The 21054-nt window shown below is 44.9% G+C and overlaps 1 protein-coding gene across 1 annotated transcript in view; it reads left to right on the forward strand.

Annotated features, from left to right (window-relative positions):
* Window positions 1-21054, forward strand: part of atp11a (ATPase phospholipid transporting 11A) — a 70362-nt gene that overhangs the window by 20588 nt on the left and 28720 nt on the right. The window contains exons 4-13 of the mRNA XM_079518229.1: window positions 893-973; window positions 2969-3076; window positions 8510-8638; window positions 12699-12802; window positions 12931-12981; window positions 13109-13173; window positions 14290-14371; window positions 14509-14659; window positions 15467-15664; window positions 16312-16485. Of these exons, the coding sequence (XP_079374355.1) occupies window positions 893-973; window positions 2969-3076; window positions 8510-8638; window positions 12699-12802; window positions 12931-12981; window positions 13109-13173; window positions 14290-14371; window positions 14509-14659; window positions 15467-15664; window positions 16312-16485 (1143 nt within the window). The remainder of the gene's footprint in view (window positions 1-892; window positions 974-2968; window positions 3077-8509; window positions 8639-12698; window positions 12803-12930; window positions 12982-13108; window positions 13174-14289; window positions 14372-14508; window positions 14660-15466; window positions 15665-16311; window positions 16486-21054) is intronic.

Below are 21054 nucleotides of genomic sequence, written 5' to 3' on the forward strand. Positions count from 1 at the left end.
GTAAAGGAGCAACTTGGACACTCATGCATGAAGGAAGCATGAGTTCAGGTCCGTTGCTCTCCCCAGGTTGGCGGAGGGTGTGTAGAGCCCAGGATCACATTAGATAATTGACACAGGGGTGAAAAATGGGTTACAAAAATCGTGGGATAATTTTCTTTTAAATGAATCACACCCGTGTGAAATGAGGGCGCTCTTGTCATCGTACATCAATTTATTTTAGCAAACGTTTGACATTGGTACATAAGGTACATAAGGTGGTCCCTTATTGGCCAAGCGCTCCCACCAACATGTGATTGGTTAGCCGATTTGCTCGTTTACATATGACGTAAGATTTCCTTTCAATGTCAATTTGATGTTTAATTTACGTCATGTTTAGTGGAATTATCAGCTCTTATCATCATACATCATCATGAATCATCTCATACTGGCCAATCAGAATGCCTGTTGCCTGTGATTGGTTTTCTGATTTACTCGTTTACATATGACGTAAGTTTTCCCTTCAATGTCAATGGCGTTTAATGTTTTGATGTTACACACACACACACACACACACACACACACACACACACACACACACACACACACACACACACACACACACACACACACCAAAAGCTGGATATAGCCCCTCAAAATCGATCCATAACGGGTCGATTTGGTTACATTTTGTACACTGCCAGAGTTAATTTGTTTCTGCTGTGTACGCATCTATCTGCTATATTTAAGTATGGTGTAAAGTGAACGTTGACTGTCTCACTGGTTGTGTGATTACATTATGTCTAGGCCTTGTCAAATGTAACCCATGGATGCTTCTTGTATTCTCTCCTTTCCGTTATCTGTCGTGTATTCTTCACCCTCCGTCTGTCTCCCTCTCCCTTCCTCTGCTTCGCAGCTCATGATCGACACCCCCACCAGCCCTATCACCAGTGGACTGCCCCTTTTCTTCGTTATCACTGTAACCTCCATAAAACAGGTAGGACACACTCAAAGCCCCCCCCCCCCCCCCCCCCACACACACACACACACATAAACCCACTAACACCTCCAGGATATATTGCCCACGACAATAAACCCTTGCGCATATCCGCCACATACACAACTCCCGGCCTCTAATGTGCTTCCATAGGCATGTATGCACGCTCACAACACACATATGCCCACGCAAGACAGAACTCTCTCCCTTTCTCGCACGCACGCACGCACGCACGCACGCACGCACGCACGCACGCACGCACGCACGCACGCACGCATGCTCGTTCTAGCGTGCCCTGCAAACCCACATGTACATTCCTCTCTCTCGGCGCAGAGGACACACTATTGAATATGTCTGGCGATGTGAGAAATATGATAATGAATGGTCTCCTGTGTTAATCCATTCTGGGCGGGAACCCCTTTTGGTGTTTTCAAGCATTATGTTACACTTTAGCTGTTGAAAAGTAGCAGATCTACAAGCTCATAGCGCGGCACCGAGTGCCACGCTACGAGCTTGTAGATCTGCGATTTTTTGAAAAATCGTGAAAAAGCTGCACAAATCTTTGAATATATATTCTTTCAGAGCGAACGTTTTTAACTCAAATCTTTGCTTCTGAGGGGTTCCTGGAATAACACATTTTTCAGATGGGGGTCGGTGGCCAATTACATATTTTTGGGGGTCCTTGATATGAAAATGTATGAGAACGACTGACATAGAGGAAACGACTGACATAGAAACGTGGGTTTTTCAAGAAAACTGAGGATTTAGAAGACATTTGTAGAATCGTCCTCGGGTCTAAATGTGTTAATCGCTCTGGCTGAGTATCCGGCGCCCTCGTCCCTCGAGGGGTAGGCTTCCTCTCCTCTCCTCCAACTGCACGGTGGTACTGAGCTGAGGGATGGGATACTATCAGTGATAGATGACGCTCTCCTGAGGGATGGGATACTATCAGTGATAGATGAAGCTCTCCTGGCTAAAGGAAGCCTGGGCCTTTATTGGGACATAAATCTAAAACATGACATGTTGGCTTGAGATCCAGGAAACAGGGTCACCGAGCGCCGGGAACGCGAAGCTAATTAATTACCGTGTATGACTTTCACCCTCGAACCCCAGTGGTTCTCAAACCAGTGGTCCGGGGACCACCAGTGGTCCTCGAGAAGGGTTCCAGGTGGTCCCCCCAGCTGAAAGGAGAGTTGGTAACAGAATGGACCCGTATAGACCTTTTTAACTCTTGAGAGTGTAACGTGAGTGTTTCATTTTACGCTCTCAAGAGTTACACAATAAGACATTGTAGAACAAATTGTTGTTTTGACCGTTTGCCCGTTTGTCTCTTATTGTGGACAAAACCTTATCCAACAACAACAAAATATTCTACATTTTGGGTCTTGAGAGGCTAAATGTCATCAAATGGTGGTCCGTCCGTGGCTCAAATGCAGAATAAATAATGGACATTGATGTAAAAAGGGTTGAAAACCACTTCTCTAACCTCCCCCTCCCCTCCCCCCCTCTCTCTTTCACTCACTCACTCACTCACTCACTCACTCGCTCGCTCACTCACTCGCTCACTCGCTCGCTCGCTCGCTCACTGACTCACTCACTCACTCACTCACTCACTCACTCACTCACTCACTGACTCACTCACTCACTCACTCACTCACTCACTCACTCACTCACTGACTCACTCACTCACTCGCTCGCTCGCTCGCTCACTGACTCACTGACTCGCTCGCTCGCTCACTGACTCACTCACTCACTGACTCGCTCACTCACTCACTGACTGACTGACTCGCTCGCTCACTCACTCACTCACTCACTGACTCGCTCGCTCGCTCGCTCACTCACTCACTCACTCACTCTGACTCTTGGCCTCGCACTCACCCTCACTGCGTTCTGTCCCCCATTTCTCTCTGCACTCTAATCTATATTCTGCTTCTTCTTCTCCTCTCTCTCTCTCTCTCTTTCCTCTCCTCCTCCTTTGCCTTCCACCTCTCCCAGGGTTATGAGGACTGGCTCAGGCACAAGGCAGACTGCTCTATAAATGAGTGTCCAGTCGATGTGGTGCAGCAGGGGAAGGTGGTGAGGACACAAAGTCACAAGCTACGGGTAAGAATGGCCTCATTAGAGCCGTTACAGCACCTGAGGACACTACTATACCGGTACTATACTGTACAGCTCTCTCTGCCACTCTCTCTCTCTCTCTCTCTCTCTCCCTCCCTCTTTGGCTCTCTTTCTCAGTCTCTCCGCCTGGCCCTTTCTCTCTTGCTCTGGCTTTCTGTATCGCTCTCGCCTGTGTGTGTGTGTGTGTGTGTGTGTCTCACACACACCGGCGAGAGCGATACAGAAAGCCAGAGCAAGAGAGAAAGGGCCAGGCGGAGAGACTCTCTTGCTCTGTTTATCTATCTTCTTCTCTCTTATCCTCTCACTGACCCCCCTCTCTCTCTCTCACATGTACACACACACACGCACACGCACACACACACACACACACACACACACACACACACACACACACATGCACACTCTCTTTGTCTTTCACTGTCTCCCTTTGTCTCTCGCCATATCTCTCTCTTCTCCCATTCCCTCTCACTGCAACCCCCCCTCCTCTCTCTCTCTCTCTCTCTCTCTCTCTCTCTCTCTCTCTCTCTCTCTCGCTGTCCCCCAGTAATAAACTGCTCAGAGCCTGTAGCAGAGGAACAGCCAAACAGCCCTCTCTCTCTCTCTCTCTCTCTATTGCACTGTTCGCATTCCTTTGGAGCACCACGAACAACAAGACTGATGCGTTCCATTAGTTGGGAGATAATCGATATTATGCATATCTGTGTGTACTGGGACCAGTCCAGACAAGAGTATTATGCACTGTACTCACTGCCTGTTGCCTCCTACACCAACCAGCATAGAAAGGGCAGAGGTCACGCTGTAGTTATGTAACATGTATCATTAACCCATTTAGGCCTGACGTCGACATTTAAAAAATGTCTTTCTGAAATACCTCATGTTTCTCTATCAGTGGTGCTCAATATTTCATGTCAAGGACCCCCAAAATAATATGTAATTGGCCACCGACCCCCATCTGAAAATATGTTGTTCCAGGGACCAGCAAGAAGCAAAGGTTTGAGTTAAAAACGTTCGCTGTGAAAGAATATATATTCAAAGGTTTGCACCACATTTTCGCGTTTTTTCGAAAATAGCAGGCCTAGCTCGTAGCGTATTTTTCAATAGCTTAAACCAAAATGGGTTAAATCCACCATATACCAGAAGTATTTTGGATGTTATAAGCTTCCCTGCTTCTCCGCAACCTATTTGACCCCAGCAGGTGCTCTGTGGTGCCTTCTGTCCGTATAGCGTTTAAAAACTATTTAGCTTGTAAACGTTAAATGTACTGTTGGGAAAATTTATGAAAATGCCATCATCCGTGGAGGACAAAGTACTCAAACCCCAGTATACTTGAGTCAAAGTACAGAAACTCTTGGTCAAATATGAATCGGTCACATTTGTATTCACTTATTTTAAAGTATTCAAAAGGCACAAATTACAAAGTGCTTTTTTGTCTTTAAAAAATTACATTTTGACAATTTCCCTAAAACATGCGTCTATATTATATCTGCTATTTTCATTATTTTCGTGGTCAAAACTAAAAAGTACAATATTTGTCTATGAAATATATAGTGGAGTAAAAGTCAAAATAAAGACCTCAAGTTGTAAGTACAGTATACTCAAATTAATATAGCTACTCTGTTACTGTCCACCACTGGAGGCCGCCCCCTGCTTTTGATGACGGCTCCGTCAACATACTGGATCTGTTTCTGAGTGATTAGATAAGATTGCGTACAATATAAAGCCTGTATTCCTCATCCTGTTATGCTCTCCGGTGTCATTCGGATGTCATGATTTTAGGGGCCAGAGATTGCAGCGTCTGTGAAATTATAGCACAGAGCAGCCATGGCAATAATACAGTACAATAAAACTAATAGAGATGTCATAGAATCAAAAAGAAACAACACCTTCAAGTTTATATTTTGTATATTCTGGCACGCCTGGTTTTCATTCAACCTCCCTAAATTTCCACCTTTTCCGTAAGAACTTCTGGCCAACATCTGGTTCAAATCAATCAATTCACCCTTTGTCAAGTCCCGCCCGTGGTGGTGCACCTCTTCGCACCCATTGGTTGCCGTTTCGTGGTTGGACAAAAATCCTCTCTCTCCATCCACTACCATTGAAATAACATGTTTTTCAGTTGCTTCGTATTGATATTCTGTGCTCTCAATTCTTATTTTAAACTTGATGTCAGTAAAAAGGAACATCACAGACACACACATATCATGTTTGATTTTAGTTTTTTTTTTTTTTAAGATGTTTTAGCAAATTCAACATAAACAAGGTGGAACCAGGGCGGATCAAGGCAGAAAGAGCCTGCTGGTTAGTCAGTAAGGGACCAATCAGAAGGCTGACAAAGGGTGAATTGGGGCACCTTCAGTACATGATCCACCCCTTCCCACACACCTATAGGTCAGCTAACACAGGATGGCCAACACTCCAAGCGGCCTAAAGACCCTTCTCCCTCCTCATCATTCCAATCTGTGGAATGACCTCCCACGCCACAGGCAGAACTGCAGACTCACTCCCTGTTTTTCCACCGCGGTTTCAATAAACTCAGCTCTCCAGACTCGACCTCACCCCCTAGCACTCATTTTGTCCTTGCCTCACTTCTTGTTGTCAATTTTTGAGTGGTGCAAACCACTCCAACAACCAGCTTTGTCTGTACCCGTGTCTAGGTACGTGTACCTGTGTACCTGTACGTGGCCCCACGTACATGTGAGCATGGTTGCTATGGTTAGTGTGTGACGTCACTGCACCACTCAGTTCACACGGGTGTGATTTTTTACAGATGCTAGGTATACTATGCAGATGTGTGTTGAGCAGGGACGTGCACACATAGACATCAAAGGGGGCTTCAGCCCCTGCCCTTTTACCCGTCTGTAAAAACAACTGCCCTTTCCAGACCACTAAATGCAGCATTTTACTACACGGTGAAAGAAATTCAAAATGCCACTCCTTTCCATGCCATATATATACCGGAAGGCAGCATTCAGGAGAATTGCTTTTTTTCCCCGAAGTCTCCTGAACTTGGAACGCAGCATTTTGCGTTTTAACTAATTTGTTTCGAATTGTTTTCGTCGTATACGCCGCATATCCAGTAGATAAGGAGTGCTGGGTTGTGCCCCGAAAATAGCAGATCTACAAGCTCTCAACGCGTCGCAGCGCGACGCGTCGTGAGCTTGTAGATCTGCTATTTTCGCTATTTTTGTCCAAAAGTGCCCTCTTACGAGATTTCAGCCCCTGCCCCTCTAACACACTCTGCACGTGCCTGATGTTGAGTAGGTATTCACAAATGATACATTGTCATTATTTTTAAATGCTAGGTGTATTGTTTAGCTGGTATCCTTAGTAGTTTTGTAGCACTAAACATTGTTTTCATGGAAGTAAACTCTTGTTTATTTGGTTATTTAGCAAAGCAAAGTTACTATATTTACCCAGGGTAACTGGACTAAGCATCAGATACTTGTTTACAGCCAGGCCCTGCTCATAGAACATTTCATGGTAGTGGTTCAATGCCTTGCTCAAGGGCACTTCACTTACCTTGTCTGCTGACCAGGGTTCATGCCACTTAAGTCTGCCCTTGCACTTCGTAACTTTTTATGGATAAGAGTGTCTGATAAATGCCTGAATTGTAAATAAAAGTGCAGCGTGACAGACAGTCGTGGAACCTTGTGGAATAGCACACAGCATCCCTGTGGGAAAGCATTAAAGGACCTATAACATAAAATTCAACTTTTTCAATTTCTTTTGTGTTTTTGGGGCTCCCATATGTGTTTTCTATCCCCACAAATAACCAATTTTGAACAATCAGGCTTTCATATCATATAGGTGCTTTAATGGAAATTGCTCTCAGGAACAGCTCAACTGATTTTGGTCTCATCGTGATGTCATCAATGTCACCCTACTTTGTATAATTCCACCTCTTCTTTAGTCTTCAGTTCCAAATGTGCATTTCCACTTTGTTTACAATGTCCACCATTGTTGATTTTCCAAGCTGGCATGGAATAGAAACAAGCCTGGTTTTATCTAGCATCAGTATTATAATTACTCAAATATTAAATAATCTGCATATCAGCACCCCCACCACCTCAGGACATTGTGGTACTGCAGCTAAAACTGCTTTCAAAGTCCAGAAAGAAATTACAAGGACTGGTTATATCAGAGTGGTGATTGAGGCTCAAACCATTAGAAATAACTTTGAGGGACATAGACAATATGATATTAAATATTAAAAGCAGTTTTAAAATGCATGTTATTTGCGCTTTAACACCCAATACATAAAGTGTGCTTCTCTCATTTGATGCTACAGTGAATCTGCATTCTGCAGTATCATGATTATGCACGCACGCACGCACGCACGCACGCACGCACGCACGCACGCACGCACGCACGCACGCACATATAGATATCTTGCTGCCCCCCCTCTCCCCCAACCATGTTGTCATTAAGTATAATAGGTTCCATGGTATACAGTATGTAATTAATTCCTTGTCAAGTGCACAGGGACTGAGTCAGATGTACAGTATGGTATGGGGTCAGTTTTTAGGCTTCAATATTGTCTGCCAGCCTCATAGGTTGAGGAGCTTTATGTTGCCATAGCAATACGGTCAAATGAATTTCATTGGTCGAGAAAGGTGTCCTATAAAAGATATTCACCGCGCGCACAATGCACGTTGCTTTCATTTTCTGTTGCCCCCCCTCTCTTCTCTTCCCTCTATTTCTCCTCTTCCCTCTCTCTTTCTCTCTCTTCTCTTCCCTCTCTCCCCACTCTCTCTCTCTTTCTCTCTCTCTTCTCGCATGTTCTAAAAAAACCAAGGTTCCTCCTCCTCAGATCAAACAGAAGGGATTACAGTGAGAATCGGGAGCAGGAATAATGATGAATATATTAATCGTCAAAAAAATCAAGAGTGCGAGTGTCACGTGTACGGTCGCCATGGCAATGGGACTTATGAGTGCTTAACCCATTCAGGCCTGACGTCGAAATAAAAAAAACATTCGCTCTGAAAGAATATATATTCAAAGATTTGTGCCGCATTTTTACGATTTTTCAAAAATAGCAGACCTACAAGTTCATAGCGCGCCACTCGGTGGCGCGCTATGAGCTTGTAGATCTGCTATTTTTCAATAGCTAAAGTATAACATAATGCTTAGTTAAAACACCAAAAGGGGTTCCTGCCCAAAATGGGTTTAAAGCTATAATATGACACACATGCGTCCTCAGGTCTAAATGGGTTAAGCTGCTCCCCTCAACATAATCCATTATGCAACTAGTCAATCCGTAAAAAAAAAAAAAAAAAGAGAGAGAAAAAAACAGGACTGTCTGACTTGCTGTCTAGTGCTGTGGTCAGTGCTGTTTATGGGTGACAGACAATGTCAAAATATCGATTTTGAAGTCATTAAAATGGGCGCGGCGCGGCGGCGGTCTCTGTCTCCCGTCAGGTCGGGGACGTTGTCATGGTGCGGGAGGACGAGACGTTCCCCTGTGACCTCATCCTGCTGTCCTCCAGCCGCGTGGATGGCACCTGCTACGTCACCACCGCCAGTCTGGACGGGGAGTCCAGCCACAAGGTACCGAGGCGGGGGTTATAACTAGCTCATTTCACCAAGGTTTAAACCCATTTAGACCTGAGGAAGATTCTACAAAATGTCTTCGAAATCATGACGGTTTTCTGATAAACCTTCTGTTTCTGTGTCGGTGGTGCTCAAACATTTTCGTGTCAAGGACCCCCAAGATTATATGTAATTGGCCGCCGACCCCCATCTGAAAATATGTTGTTCCAGGAACCCCCCCCCCCCCCCCAGAAGCAAAGATTTGAGTTAAAAATGTTCACTCTGAAAGAATATATATTCAAAAATTTTCACTACATTTTCACGATTTTTCAAAAATAGCAGACCTACAAGCTCGTAGCGCGGCACTCGGTGCCGCGCTATGAGCTTGTAGATCTGCTATTTTTCAACAGCTAAAGCATAACATAATGCTTAAAACACCAAAAGGGGTTCCTGCCCAGAATGGGTTAAAAAAAAACCTAGGTGTGCTATTCGATCACCAAATAAATCTAAAAAACTCCCCTGTTTTTTCCAATTGAGAAACATTGCCAAAATCAAGGCTTTACTAACACCACAAGACCTGGAAAAAAAACGTATCCACGCTTTTATTTCGACCCGTTTGGACTATTGTAATTCCTTGTTTACTACCTTGAGTCGCTCCTCTATTCACCGCCTCCAGCTTGTGCAGAATGCGGCTGCTAGACTTTTAACCAACACTATATAGAAGGTCACATACTACTCCTGTGCTTGCTGCCTTACACTGTCTATCCAATTGACTCCAGAATTCTATTTAAAATTGTATTAATTACTTATAAATTACTTTATTGGGCTGGGCCCAATTTATTTAACTGAACTGGTGCACCCCAAGGTAAAATGTGAGACAACTTGGGTCTTCTGACAAAGGCCTTCTCACTATCCCTGCTACTAAGCTGAGAAATATTACTATAGACATATTATTAAAACTAGAAAAAGTGCCCTTCTGGGCACAGGTCTCCACCAGGAGGATAGGACTGTGTGAGATGTTTGGCAAAATGTTTAGGGAGTAATATAAACATGTTTGCCTTTGATGGCAATTGATTTGAGGCATTTTGTTCCAAAAATGTGTTTTGCAAAAATCAACCTGTTGGTGGCGCTATAACAGGCCAATGTGAAAAGGGTGGGATATATGCCTCAGCCTAGTAGGAAGGTCTGTGAAAGATTTCACGTAAATTGCATGCTGCGTTCATGATTTGAGGCTTTTGTTCAAAACGGGGCAATCTTGCAAACTGTGAAAGCCAATTATAGCCAATTAGGATGGAATATGAAATATTGGACAGATCCGACTTGAGCACATGACCATAGAGATAGTGTGTAACGATTTGTGAGATTTTTGGACAGAATCTGGAGGAGTAATATCAAAAAATGTGTTTTACAAAAGTCGGCCTCCTGGTGGCGCTATAAAAGGCAGATGCGGAAAATGCAGGTCAAAGGTTTGTCCTTGGCCTCTAGGGAGTGTGCATGCAACGTTTCACGCAGATCGGTGCAGTTTTAGGTAAAGAATGTGAAAAGCTGCCTCATGGTGGCGCTATAACAGGCCGTTCTGGAAAATGCAGGGCAGAGGTTCATCGTTGGCATCCAGGGAGTGTGTGTGCAAAGTTTGGCATCGACCGGGTTAACGGTGCCGGAGATTAGCTGGTAACGGACGGACGGAAGGACGGACACACACACGGACGGACGGACACACACACGGACGGAGTGCAAAACATACTCTCTCCCCATGCCTTCGGCCTGGTGGAGACAATAAACAGAAACAAGAACAAGACGCAACAACATAGTACAAAGACAAGCTTCACAAACACTTTACTTAAGAAATGCTGAGTCAGTTGATAACTGGCAAGATGGATGTGGTCTGCATATGGACAACAGTACAGTACAGTACAGTACAGTACAGTACAGTACAGTACAGTACAGTACAGTACAGTACAGTACAGTACAAGTGTATTTAGCATTGTGACTGTTCCTCGCACCGGCCACCTTAGCTGCCAGGACACAATGAAGAGCTGATAAGTCCAAATCATATCCAGTCGCTGTGGATGTTCTTCTAATGCCCTAATATTGGTTCTGGTTCCTACTGTAAGTGTAGTCATAAAAAACTGGGCAAAGACTACTATATTATTTGTTTTAAACGTCCTCATCTCTCTGTGAAGCTTGAATGAATAATGTATGACATTTGTTTTTATGAGGCACACGATAGAGTTGTTCTCTTTAACCTTTAAAGTGTAAATGTGAAAAGCGAGATGGATCCACTATTCCCCATACTGACCATTATATATCACTCGCTCGCTCGCTCACTCGTTCTCTCACAGATTATTAATTCTATACATTTTTCAAACGACAGAACTTTGTTCATTTCACATTTTCAGCCCCAACAGAATGACACCACGCACAGCGTGCACAAATAGATGGCCCCTCCCTGTCTCGCATAGTCGGAACTTAACCTCGCCTCACCAGAGTTTCCACCTCGGAGGAAAGCCTGGTCTCTGTTACAAAAGTGCCGTGTGAACCGGTCTGGAGCGGATGATATCGTTACGTCATGTTGTAGTATTGTTTTGTAGTCATCAGGATGATATCGTTACGTCATGTTGTAGTATTGTTTTGTAGTCATCAGGATGATATCGTTACGTCATGTTGTAGTATTGTTTTGTAGTCATCAGGATGATATCGTTACGTCATGTTGTAGTATTGTTTTGTAGTCATCAGGATGATATCGTTACGTCATGTTGTAGTATTGTTTTGTAGTCATCAGGATGATATCGTTACGTCATGTTGTAGTATTGTTTTGTAGTCATCAGGATGATATCGTTACGTCATGTTGTATTGTTTTGTAGTCATCAGGATGATATCGTTACGTCATGTTGTAGTATTGTTTTGTAGTCATCAGGATGATATCGTTACGTCATGTTGTAGTATTGTTTTGTAGTCATCAGGATGATATCGTTACGTCATGTTGTATTGTTTTGTAGTCATCAGTATGATATCGTCACGTCATGTTGTAGTATTGTTTTGTAGTCATCAGGATGATATCGTTTCATCATGTTGTAGCGTTGTTTTGTAGTCATCAGGATGATATCGTTACGTCATGTTGTAGTATTGTTTTGTAGTCATCAGGATGATATCGTTACATCATGTTGTAGTATTGTTTTGTAGTCATCAGGATGATATCGTTACGTCATGTTGTAGTTATTGTTTTGTAGTCATCAGGATGATATCGTTACGTCATGTTGTAGTATTGTTTTGTAGTCATCAGGATGATATCGTTACGTCATGTTGTAGCGTTGTTTTGTAGTCATCAGGATGATATCGTTACGTCATGTTGTAGTATTGTTTTGTAGTCATCAGGATATCGTTACGTCATGTTGTACTGTAGCGTTGTTTTGTAGTCATCAGGCAGGAACAATCAAACGGAACTTCCTTTTCCCTCAAACCGGAAGAATAACAATAAAAGCTCTCATAGCCTGTGGCTTTTATTGAGAAAAAATCGGTTTGAGGGAAAAGGAAGTTCCCGGAAGATTGATGACTACAACATGACGTAGCGATATAATCCGCTCCCGACCGGATCATAAACCCGAAATGGAATGGTGCCCAGGCTAGTCGGAAACTAAGTCCACTTCGTCATCCCAGCATGCATGTTGCTGCTGACCCAACAAGCTCGATCTCCACTGACTATTCCTGCAGTATCACCTGCAGTCGTTCAGAAAACAGGCCCGCCAGAGCCCGAAGGGCTGAGCGACTTGGAGCTCTAACCCATTCTGGGCGGGAACCCCTTTTGGTGTTTTAACTAAGCATTATGTTATACTTTAGCTATTGAAAAATAGCAGATCTACAAGCTCATAGCGCGCCACCGAGTGGCGCGCTACGAACTTGTAGGTCTGCTATTTTTGAAAAATTGTAAAAATGCGGCAAAAATCTTTGAGTATATATTCTTTCAGAGCGAACGTTTTTTTCATTTCGACGTCGGGCCTAAATGGGCTAATTAGAGACAGTCAATGGGTGGCATTTTCCCATCTTTGTCTCCCTTCTTCTTCCCTGCTTTCTCCCTCAGACCTATTATGCTGTACCAGATACCATGGCCTTTAGAATGGAGCAGGAGGTGGACTCTCTACATGCCACTATTGAATGTGAACAACCGCAGCCTGACCTCTACAAGTGAGCACAATCGCTGCATGTACAGTACACACACACATACACACACACACACACACACACGCACACATGCACACATGCACACGCACACAGCGTTTCATTGTCTTGCATGATCTGATTGTGCTTTACAGATTTGTCGGACGCATCAATATTTATAAGGAGAGCGAAGAACCTGTCGCCAGGTCAGCTTCATGACGCTATCATCTCTAGTTTCTTTCCTTTTTCATTGTACAATGCAAACTCTTCTACGTTGGGTTTATATGAAATGACTTATTTAAATGTCATTTGTCTCTCTTTTGTTCTTTCCAGAACACTAGGGGCTGAGAATTTGCTCCTCAGAGGAGCCACCTTGAAGAACACACAACATATTTATGGTAATGTCAAAAGAATGGTTGAAGGAATAACAGTCGTGCAATCATTAGTAAGAACAGTTTGTTTGTTTTAGATGTAGGCCATGGCTGGGCAACTTTGACGATGGAGAGGGCCACTATATTTCCACACTCACTCCCTAGGGCCATATATTACTGTCGTAGCAAAAATAGCCGATCCACAAGCTCAAAACGCGTCGCGCTGCGACGCGTTTTGAGCTTGTAGATTGGCTATTTTTGCTATATTCGCATTGAAATCTTAGACTTTTGCTATTTTTGAATTGGAATCCTGAAAATTAACATTTTTATGTCATTTCAAATGCCTTTAATTATACTTGTGTTGAGCTACTAATTTAGACTGAAGTAATTAAAGCGGGTCGTGTTTGGCATGTTGTGGAATTGTAAACAGCTGAAACCAATATTATATCAGTATATTCTGACATTAACCTGAGGGCCGCATTAAGTGAAGGTGGGGGCCGCATGTGGCCCCCGGGCCGCCAGTTACCCACCCCTGATGTAGGCCATGAACCTTTGTTGTGATCACTACTGTGAATTGTGGCATCTTTAGTGCAGGGCTTTTAAGCTGTGTAGTTTAATTTGAGACGTTTTTGTGTTCTCTTGTCTGTTAGGACTGATATATGTTTTTTTGAGTGTTTATAATGTTTGTGTTATGATGAAGTCCAGGGACTTGCAGATGTAAATGAACTATTTGGCTATTTCTGGTGCAATACATCTGTCGTGCATTGTCCTCTGCCAAATATACTAATTCAGTAAAATGAAGGTGAATGTACGGTGCCATGTTGATAGGTTCTTTTTCTTTTTTTGTGCGCCTTGATCATAGACATGTAGACAGGAGGTCAGGTGGTGTCATTGTTAGTATTGTAACCAGAGCCATAGAGTAAGACAGTTATGCAAACTCCGTTCACTTCATGGGGCCAGTCCAATGGCCCCATCTTCTACATAGACTTCAATATTGAGCATGGGGGTCGGATAACCGGAAGTTTACGGATTGCATTGGAGTCTATGGGCCACGTGACCGGGCGGTTTTCTGCCCCCTCAATATCGCAACTCTTCTATTAGAGTGGCTCTGATTGTAACCACGGTCTGTCTCTCCTCCGCCAGCCGTTGCAATCTACACCGGCATGGAGACCAAGATGGCGCTCAACTACCAGTCCAAGTCCCAAAAACGCTCCGCTGTGGAAAAGTAACATATTATTTTCCCATTCACTAAATATTTCCTATTTCGCCCCATCTATCTGGGCTGACAGTAATTTGCCAGTTGCAACTTTGCCACAGTATCTCCTCATCCTCTCGCGCCTCATGCTCCCTGTCCGCCTCCAGATCGATGAATGCCTTCCTGATAGTGTACCTGTGCATCCTGATCAGTAAGGCATTGATCAACACGGTTCTGAAGTACGCCTGGCAGTGGTCCCCAGACCGGGACGAGCCTTGGTACAACCAGCGGACCGAGGTGGAGCGGCAACGGCACATGGTCAGTCAGTCCACCAGAACACACTACATTACCCATGAATCAGTGGCTGAAAAAAAGTACTCAAAGTTTGTACTTAAGTAAAAGTATCAATACTGCAATATAGAAATACTAAATACTATGTACTTAACCCATTTTGACCTGAGATCAGATTCTAAAAATGTCTTCTAAATCCTGACAGTTTTCTGAAAAAAGCTATGTTTCTATGTCAGTCGTTCCTTTTTTTCAAAAATAGCAGACCTACAAGCTCGTATCGCGCCGGCGCCACTCGGTGGTGCGCTATGAGCTTGTAGATCTGCTATTTTTCAATAGCTGAAGCATAACATAATGCTAACACCAAAAGGCGTTCCCGCCCAAAATGGGTTAAGAGTACCAAAAGAAGAAAGTACTCTTTATGCAGAATGTCTCATTTCCAGTTTTCAAATGTTGAAAATAGGCCCAATAGGGCTGAAGTGGTTAATGTATGTTTTGTAATAATATTCCAACGCTACAAAGTAACTAGTAACTAAAGCTGTCAAATATAAAGGTAGTGGAGTAAAAGTATACAACGTTTGGATCTGAGATGCAGTGGAGTAGAAGTAAAAGTATTTGGATATTGGAAATACTCAAGTACAAATACCTCAAGTGTACTTGAGTACAGTACTTAAGTAAATGTACTTAGTTACTTTCCACCACTGGCTCATAATAATACAATCTCCTCACAGCTCTCTCCAGGGCTCGTGTTGTGAGAATATCTTATTACCTTCTCTCTCTCTCTCTCTCTCTCTCTCTCTCTCTCTCTCTCTCTCTCTCTCTCTCTCTCTCGGGCAGGTGATCCGAGCGTTCACAGACTTCCTGGCCTTCATGGTCCTGTTTAATTACATCATCCCGGTGTCTATGTATGTGACGGTGGAGATGCAGAAGTTCCTGGGCTCCTATTTCATCGCCATGGACGAGGACATGTACGACGAAGAACTGGGGATGGGAGCGCAGGTCAACACTTCGGACCTCAACGAGGAACTTGGACAGGTAAAAAAAGGCCATGCATGCACACACTCCGTCTCCTATACAAACCCCACAAATTACAGATTAGTGTTGCAGTGTTGTCCTTGGCCGCCTCCCCCGAGGTCGGTGAAAACCCAGGTACAAACCAGTGTTGTTTTTGGCAGCAAAATTTGATTTTAGTTTTAGTCATAGTCTTTTGAATATTTAGTTTTAGTCACATTTTAGTCACCTGGAATGTTTTAGTGTTAGTCTAGTTTTAGTCGACTAAATGTAATGCGATTTTAGGCGGGCCTTGATGCCGTCGTAATTGCTGATTTTACACTTGCTGGAAATAGCCGAGGTTGTAGATCGGCTATTTTCAGCATGCAACCAAGTGTAAAATGACTTATACTGGATCTCTTGTCCCCTAGTCCCTTCCTAACATTTTAGTCTAGTTTTTATTTCTTGACGAAATTGTCGATATATTTAGTCTTAGTTTTAGTCATCATAGCTTATTCTCCATTTAGTTTCCATTTAGTTTTCGTCAGTGAAAAAATGTAGTCGACGGACATTTTTCGTTTTAGTCGACGAAAACAACACTGGTACAAACAAACAGTTATCTCTTGCCACAATCTCGCATGCAAACAATTTAGTGACGGACCCTCAATTTGGGATAATCCCCCCTCCTCCAGGTGGAATACGTGTTCACTGATAAGACTGGCACTCTGACGGAGAACAACATGGAGTTCATCGAGTGCTGCGTGGATGGAAACGTCTACGTCCCCCACGCTATCTGCAACGGGCAGATCCTCAGCGCTGCCTCCAGTATAGACATGATCGATTCCTCGCCCGGAGGCTACAGGAGGGTATGTAATGCTCTGCCAATCCTACATCATGCTAAGTGAATTGTGATTATGAAACGAGCCTTACTGTTGTTTGCATAATATAATCACATATTTACAGTAACCCATTCAGGACCGTAACCCCTTTTGGTGTTTTAACCCATTTAGACCTGAGGACGATTCAACAAATGTCTTCTAAATCCTGACAGTTATCTGAAAAACCCTATGTTTCTATGTCAGTGGTTCTCGACCTTTTTCATGTCAAGGACCCCCAAAAATATATGTTGCAGAGTGAATGTTTTTAACTCAAATCTTTGCTTCTGTGGAGGTCCCTGGAACAACATATTTTCAGATGGAGGTCGGCGGCCAATTACATATAATTTTTGGGGTCCTTGACATGAAAATGTTTGAGAACCACTGGTATAGAAACATATTTTTTTTCTTTTTTTTTATGATTTAGAACAGGACCCCCAAATTGATACGGACCCCCATTTGAAAAGATTTGCCAGGGACCCCCATAACGTAAGAGAATACTTTTACGGCTCTAGCAGTGATTCTCAACTCGTTAAATTTCCAGGACCCCCAGTTTGATATGCATCAGGCTACGGACCCCCATTTAATGGCATTTCTATTTCATACCTACTGACCGCCAGAGGGGCGGTGTTTTCAACACCTGGATATACATCGCGCGCACGCGCAGAGGTCGAATATTAATACCAACACTGTCACTCGTGACCCCCTGTGGGCGTGAGCCACCTATATAGGTGCCCAGTTCACAGGGTTCATCCTCTTTCATCTTTTCGCCTTTGAGCGCAGGTCGATTTATTTTATTGAGCTCCTGCTACTAGCCCTTCGAGGCTGTATGGGGGGGCTCTCGACGCCGGTCATGCCTATAAGCCTCGTAACCGTTCGGTTGGGGCTACCTTGCGTCCTCCAGAGGCTGCATGGTTGGCGGCGATAATTTTCCGCCGGGCTCCCTGGTCCAACTATTATGTTGGACTTTATTTTCTACAGGTAAGTTGCGTCTCCCCTATGTCTGCATAGTATTGGTAACATGTACTGATAAGTTGAAGCATTCTCTGAAGGTTACGCAGTAACCATGGTTATAAGAGATAAGCGAGGCATGCGCAAGTACGTGCTTTTATGCCCTCGTCGAGAGGGCACGTGCTACGTCATGACGCAAAAGAGGCCCATTCTCTTATATACTTAATAGAATGTGAGTGTACTATAAGTACTTCTGTTGTCCACGCCCAAGTTGGGACACGTCCCATAGCGAACTGCTGAGGGTTAGATCTTCGTATAACCACGACATTGTGTACCTGGTACTCACTACTGCTTTGACATGTGCAGTATACTGTGATTACTTGCTATCATAGCTTGAGTGTACGTCGCTCTGCTGCTGTCCAGATATTACCAATATGCTTGGTATTAAAATGGTTGTATATGACAGTCCAAGTGTTTGGCCATGCCACTATACTATGGCACTACTTGACACTGTAGCTTGAGTGATTCTCGCTCTTTTGCTGCATTATCACTGACACTGGGGGTGTGTTTCGCTCCACTGCTGTCATACTTTGTGCTTGAAGCTGGCTTGAGTGGCCTTCACTCTTCGCCATACATAGTATTGTTGACATACTGTGTGTACTGATGGTCATTTTTCACTAGCACCGAGGGCATGTTCCGCCCCGCCACTATCATATTGTGTACTTTACACGGGCTTGAGTGGTCCCCGCTCTTCGCCATGTCTGCATTGTATTAATGACATACTGTGCGTACAGATGATCAATAAGCGTAACGCTGCTTTGGCCGCGTTATCACTGGCATTGAGTGTTTCGCTCTGCTGCCATTATCTGGAGGTATATGACAGTCCAAGTATTTGGCTTTCCCACTATACTATGGCACTACTCGACACTGTAGCTTGAGTGATTTTCGCTCTTTCGCTACAACTACATAACCAGTAGTATTTAGAGTGTCTCGCTCTGCTGCCGTTCATGGATTAGTGCAACATGCTGGTCCTCTCTGGTCCCACAGAGGAGGTCCATTACTTGAGCCTGTAGTCGGGTTTCGACTTGGGCGCCGGACACAGGCTATGGCTGTGGTTCATTCTTCCATCCATCTCCAACCGCTTATCCGTAGTCTGGTCGCGAGGGAAACAGCTCCATACCGAGAGCTGCAGACTTCCTCTCCAGAGCAGCATTAGTAACTTCATTCTGGGGGATCCCGAGACGATCCAAGGCCATTTTGAAGATATTGCTGTTATTGTGGCTGCATACTGCTGGCACGTATGCCAACTGTGTTGGCCGTGGTTGTGGCTGATTTGCCTCCCACAAGGATGCTAGCATTGTGAGATGATGCTCTCTCAACTAGGGGAAATTTCAAGGTGGTACTCTTGGCCACCAAGTTGCTCAGGTTAAGAACGTCTTAACCCATTTAGGGCCGATGTTGTAAACACCTTCTGAATCCGGACCTAGGTCTCGGAATGATTTCAAATGTCGATTTGATGAATTGAGAAGAGTATACATATGGCTATATACTTTACATAGCAGCGGCAACCCAGACTTGTTCCTGTCTTAATGGGTTGATACATGGGTGCTGCTCTTTTCCTGCTGTTTGCAGAGCCGCTACTCGTGGTCTGTGATGAGTAGCACTGACCTTTAGATTGCCTTCTGGGGGTGACCAACGAGACAGGGTCCCTAACCCTGGACTTAATGCCAGCATTGCTTCTCTGGTGGTGTCACTAGATTAAGCCTTCGAGCTAGTATGGCTATTGCCCATGGCCGCACGCAGTGTAGAGTCACTGGTCTGCCAACTAGATCCATGCCACGGCAGCTGGACTGGGACGTGTTGGACGGTCCCTTAATGGTCACCTCATCCTGGCCCTCTGGCCTGCGCGCATTGATGCGCAGGCACGGCACTTATGGGTGATGCTTGTTCTAGGCGTTAGCTTACGTGGTAACTAACTACCCTGATGATGTTGGGGCTTAGTGTGGCCCGAGGGGCGGCCACGGCGGGTTAGTGAGCCCGCCTGGCGACCCAGAGCCCCTGGATGTCCCGGGTTCAATGCCACATCCGGCCAGCAATGTGTCCATGTGTGTCCCGGTCTGAGCCCCTAATTGCTCCCCGAGCGCTGTAGAATGGCTGCTCATTGCTCCTAGTAGCAATAAGATGGGTAAATGCAGGGGACACATGTTGCGTACGTGCAACCGTACAGCTGAACTAGCTTGCACATCAATTATAGACTCAGCATTCTAACAGGCCCCACTTTCAGGGAAGTACAGTGGGACACTTAACACTCTGCCTGTCGTTCCAGGCCGGATGTTCGGGCCTGCCACCCAACAGACCTTGCAGCATAGTGCACGGTGAACAAGCAGTTTGGTTCAACTGAAGGTTTCTCCTTGATTCATGATGTGACTGATGACGGTGGTGGTTTTCGCCTGATCCTCGATCTCAGACCTACCAGCTGCCTCTGGTCATGTATGCTGGGCACAGTGGATGTGCTCCAGGCGGTGCCAGATTGAGAATGGTCTGCAAGCATGGCCTTGCTTAAACTCTTAGAGTTAATGGGGGGCTGACGGACAGCTTCCACTGACCTGTCTCGTCTTGGACGAGTACAGTGCTGCCAGCCAGTTCTTCTGGTTGTTGGGCACACCGAAGCGACGTAGACAGTCGCTTCTCTAAGGCTGCTTTCATTGCACCCTTTTACATGTTCTGTCTAGAATTTCTGGGCCTCGAACCCCAGAATTCTGCCTACCACCGTGGATACGGTTGGGTTACTGTTTCAGTTATGTACAGGCATTTAAGCGTGCTTCGCTCTACTGCCTACCATCTCCAGCCAGTGTCTGTGATGTACTGGGCCAGTGTGCAGTGGACTTGGCCCTTGGGATCTTTGGACTTTGTTCGTAACATAATATGTCAACAGTCTATCTTCCGACCCACTAAGGGGTCGCTCGATCCAGTCAGTCTCTGCAGGAGGTCTTGCCTCATCTTGCTGGTTTCATAGCAATGCTCTTGTTGGGTATACAGTCCAGGCGGCGGACATGCTTCCCATTTAAGCCTCTTGGATCCGATGATGTTTCGTATCACTGGGCATATGTACGGCAGAGCAGGATCTTTGGCCTTGAGCGCTTGGCGCGTGGCCAACTGTAGTTCTCCCTTCCGGCGCTGACCGTTAGGGCAGGACACTCTGGCCCACCCCTGGCCAGGCGACTTCTTGTAAGTCTTCTCTACACTGCCACTTTTGGTGTCGTGTATCCTTCACAGGATAGGCAGAGGCAGTCGCACAGTAGTATGGTGCCACCGTACCAGTCAGGAAGTATGAGTTTCCATGTTTCCGCCTCAATTTGTTTTTCATATTGGGCGGGCTATACGCGACTTGAGGTTCGTTTTTGGTTACCACTGCAGCCGAATCATCTACTGCAGCTTCTCGATGAAGTGCTTTGGCCTCCCCACAGACAGAATCCCCTGTCACAGTTTAGGGAGAGGGTGCATTCTCACCCGGGTCACCTTCGGCTGCGTAAACTGACCACTGGCAATCATGCCTATTGTCCGAACCCTACTTGATTCTTGTGCATCCTGCACCAGGGCGTTGCACGC

This window comes from Electrona antarctica (genome assembly GCF_951216825.1).
Source record: "Electrona antarctica genome assembly, chromosome: 13".
Classification (NCBI taxonomy): Eukaryota; Metazoa; Chordata; class Actinopteri; order Myctophiformes; family Myctophidae; genus Electrona; species Electrona antarctica.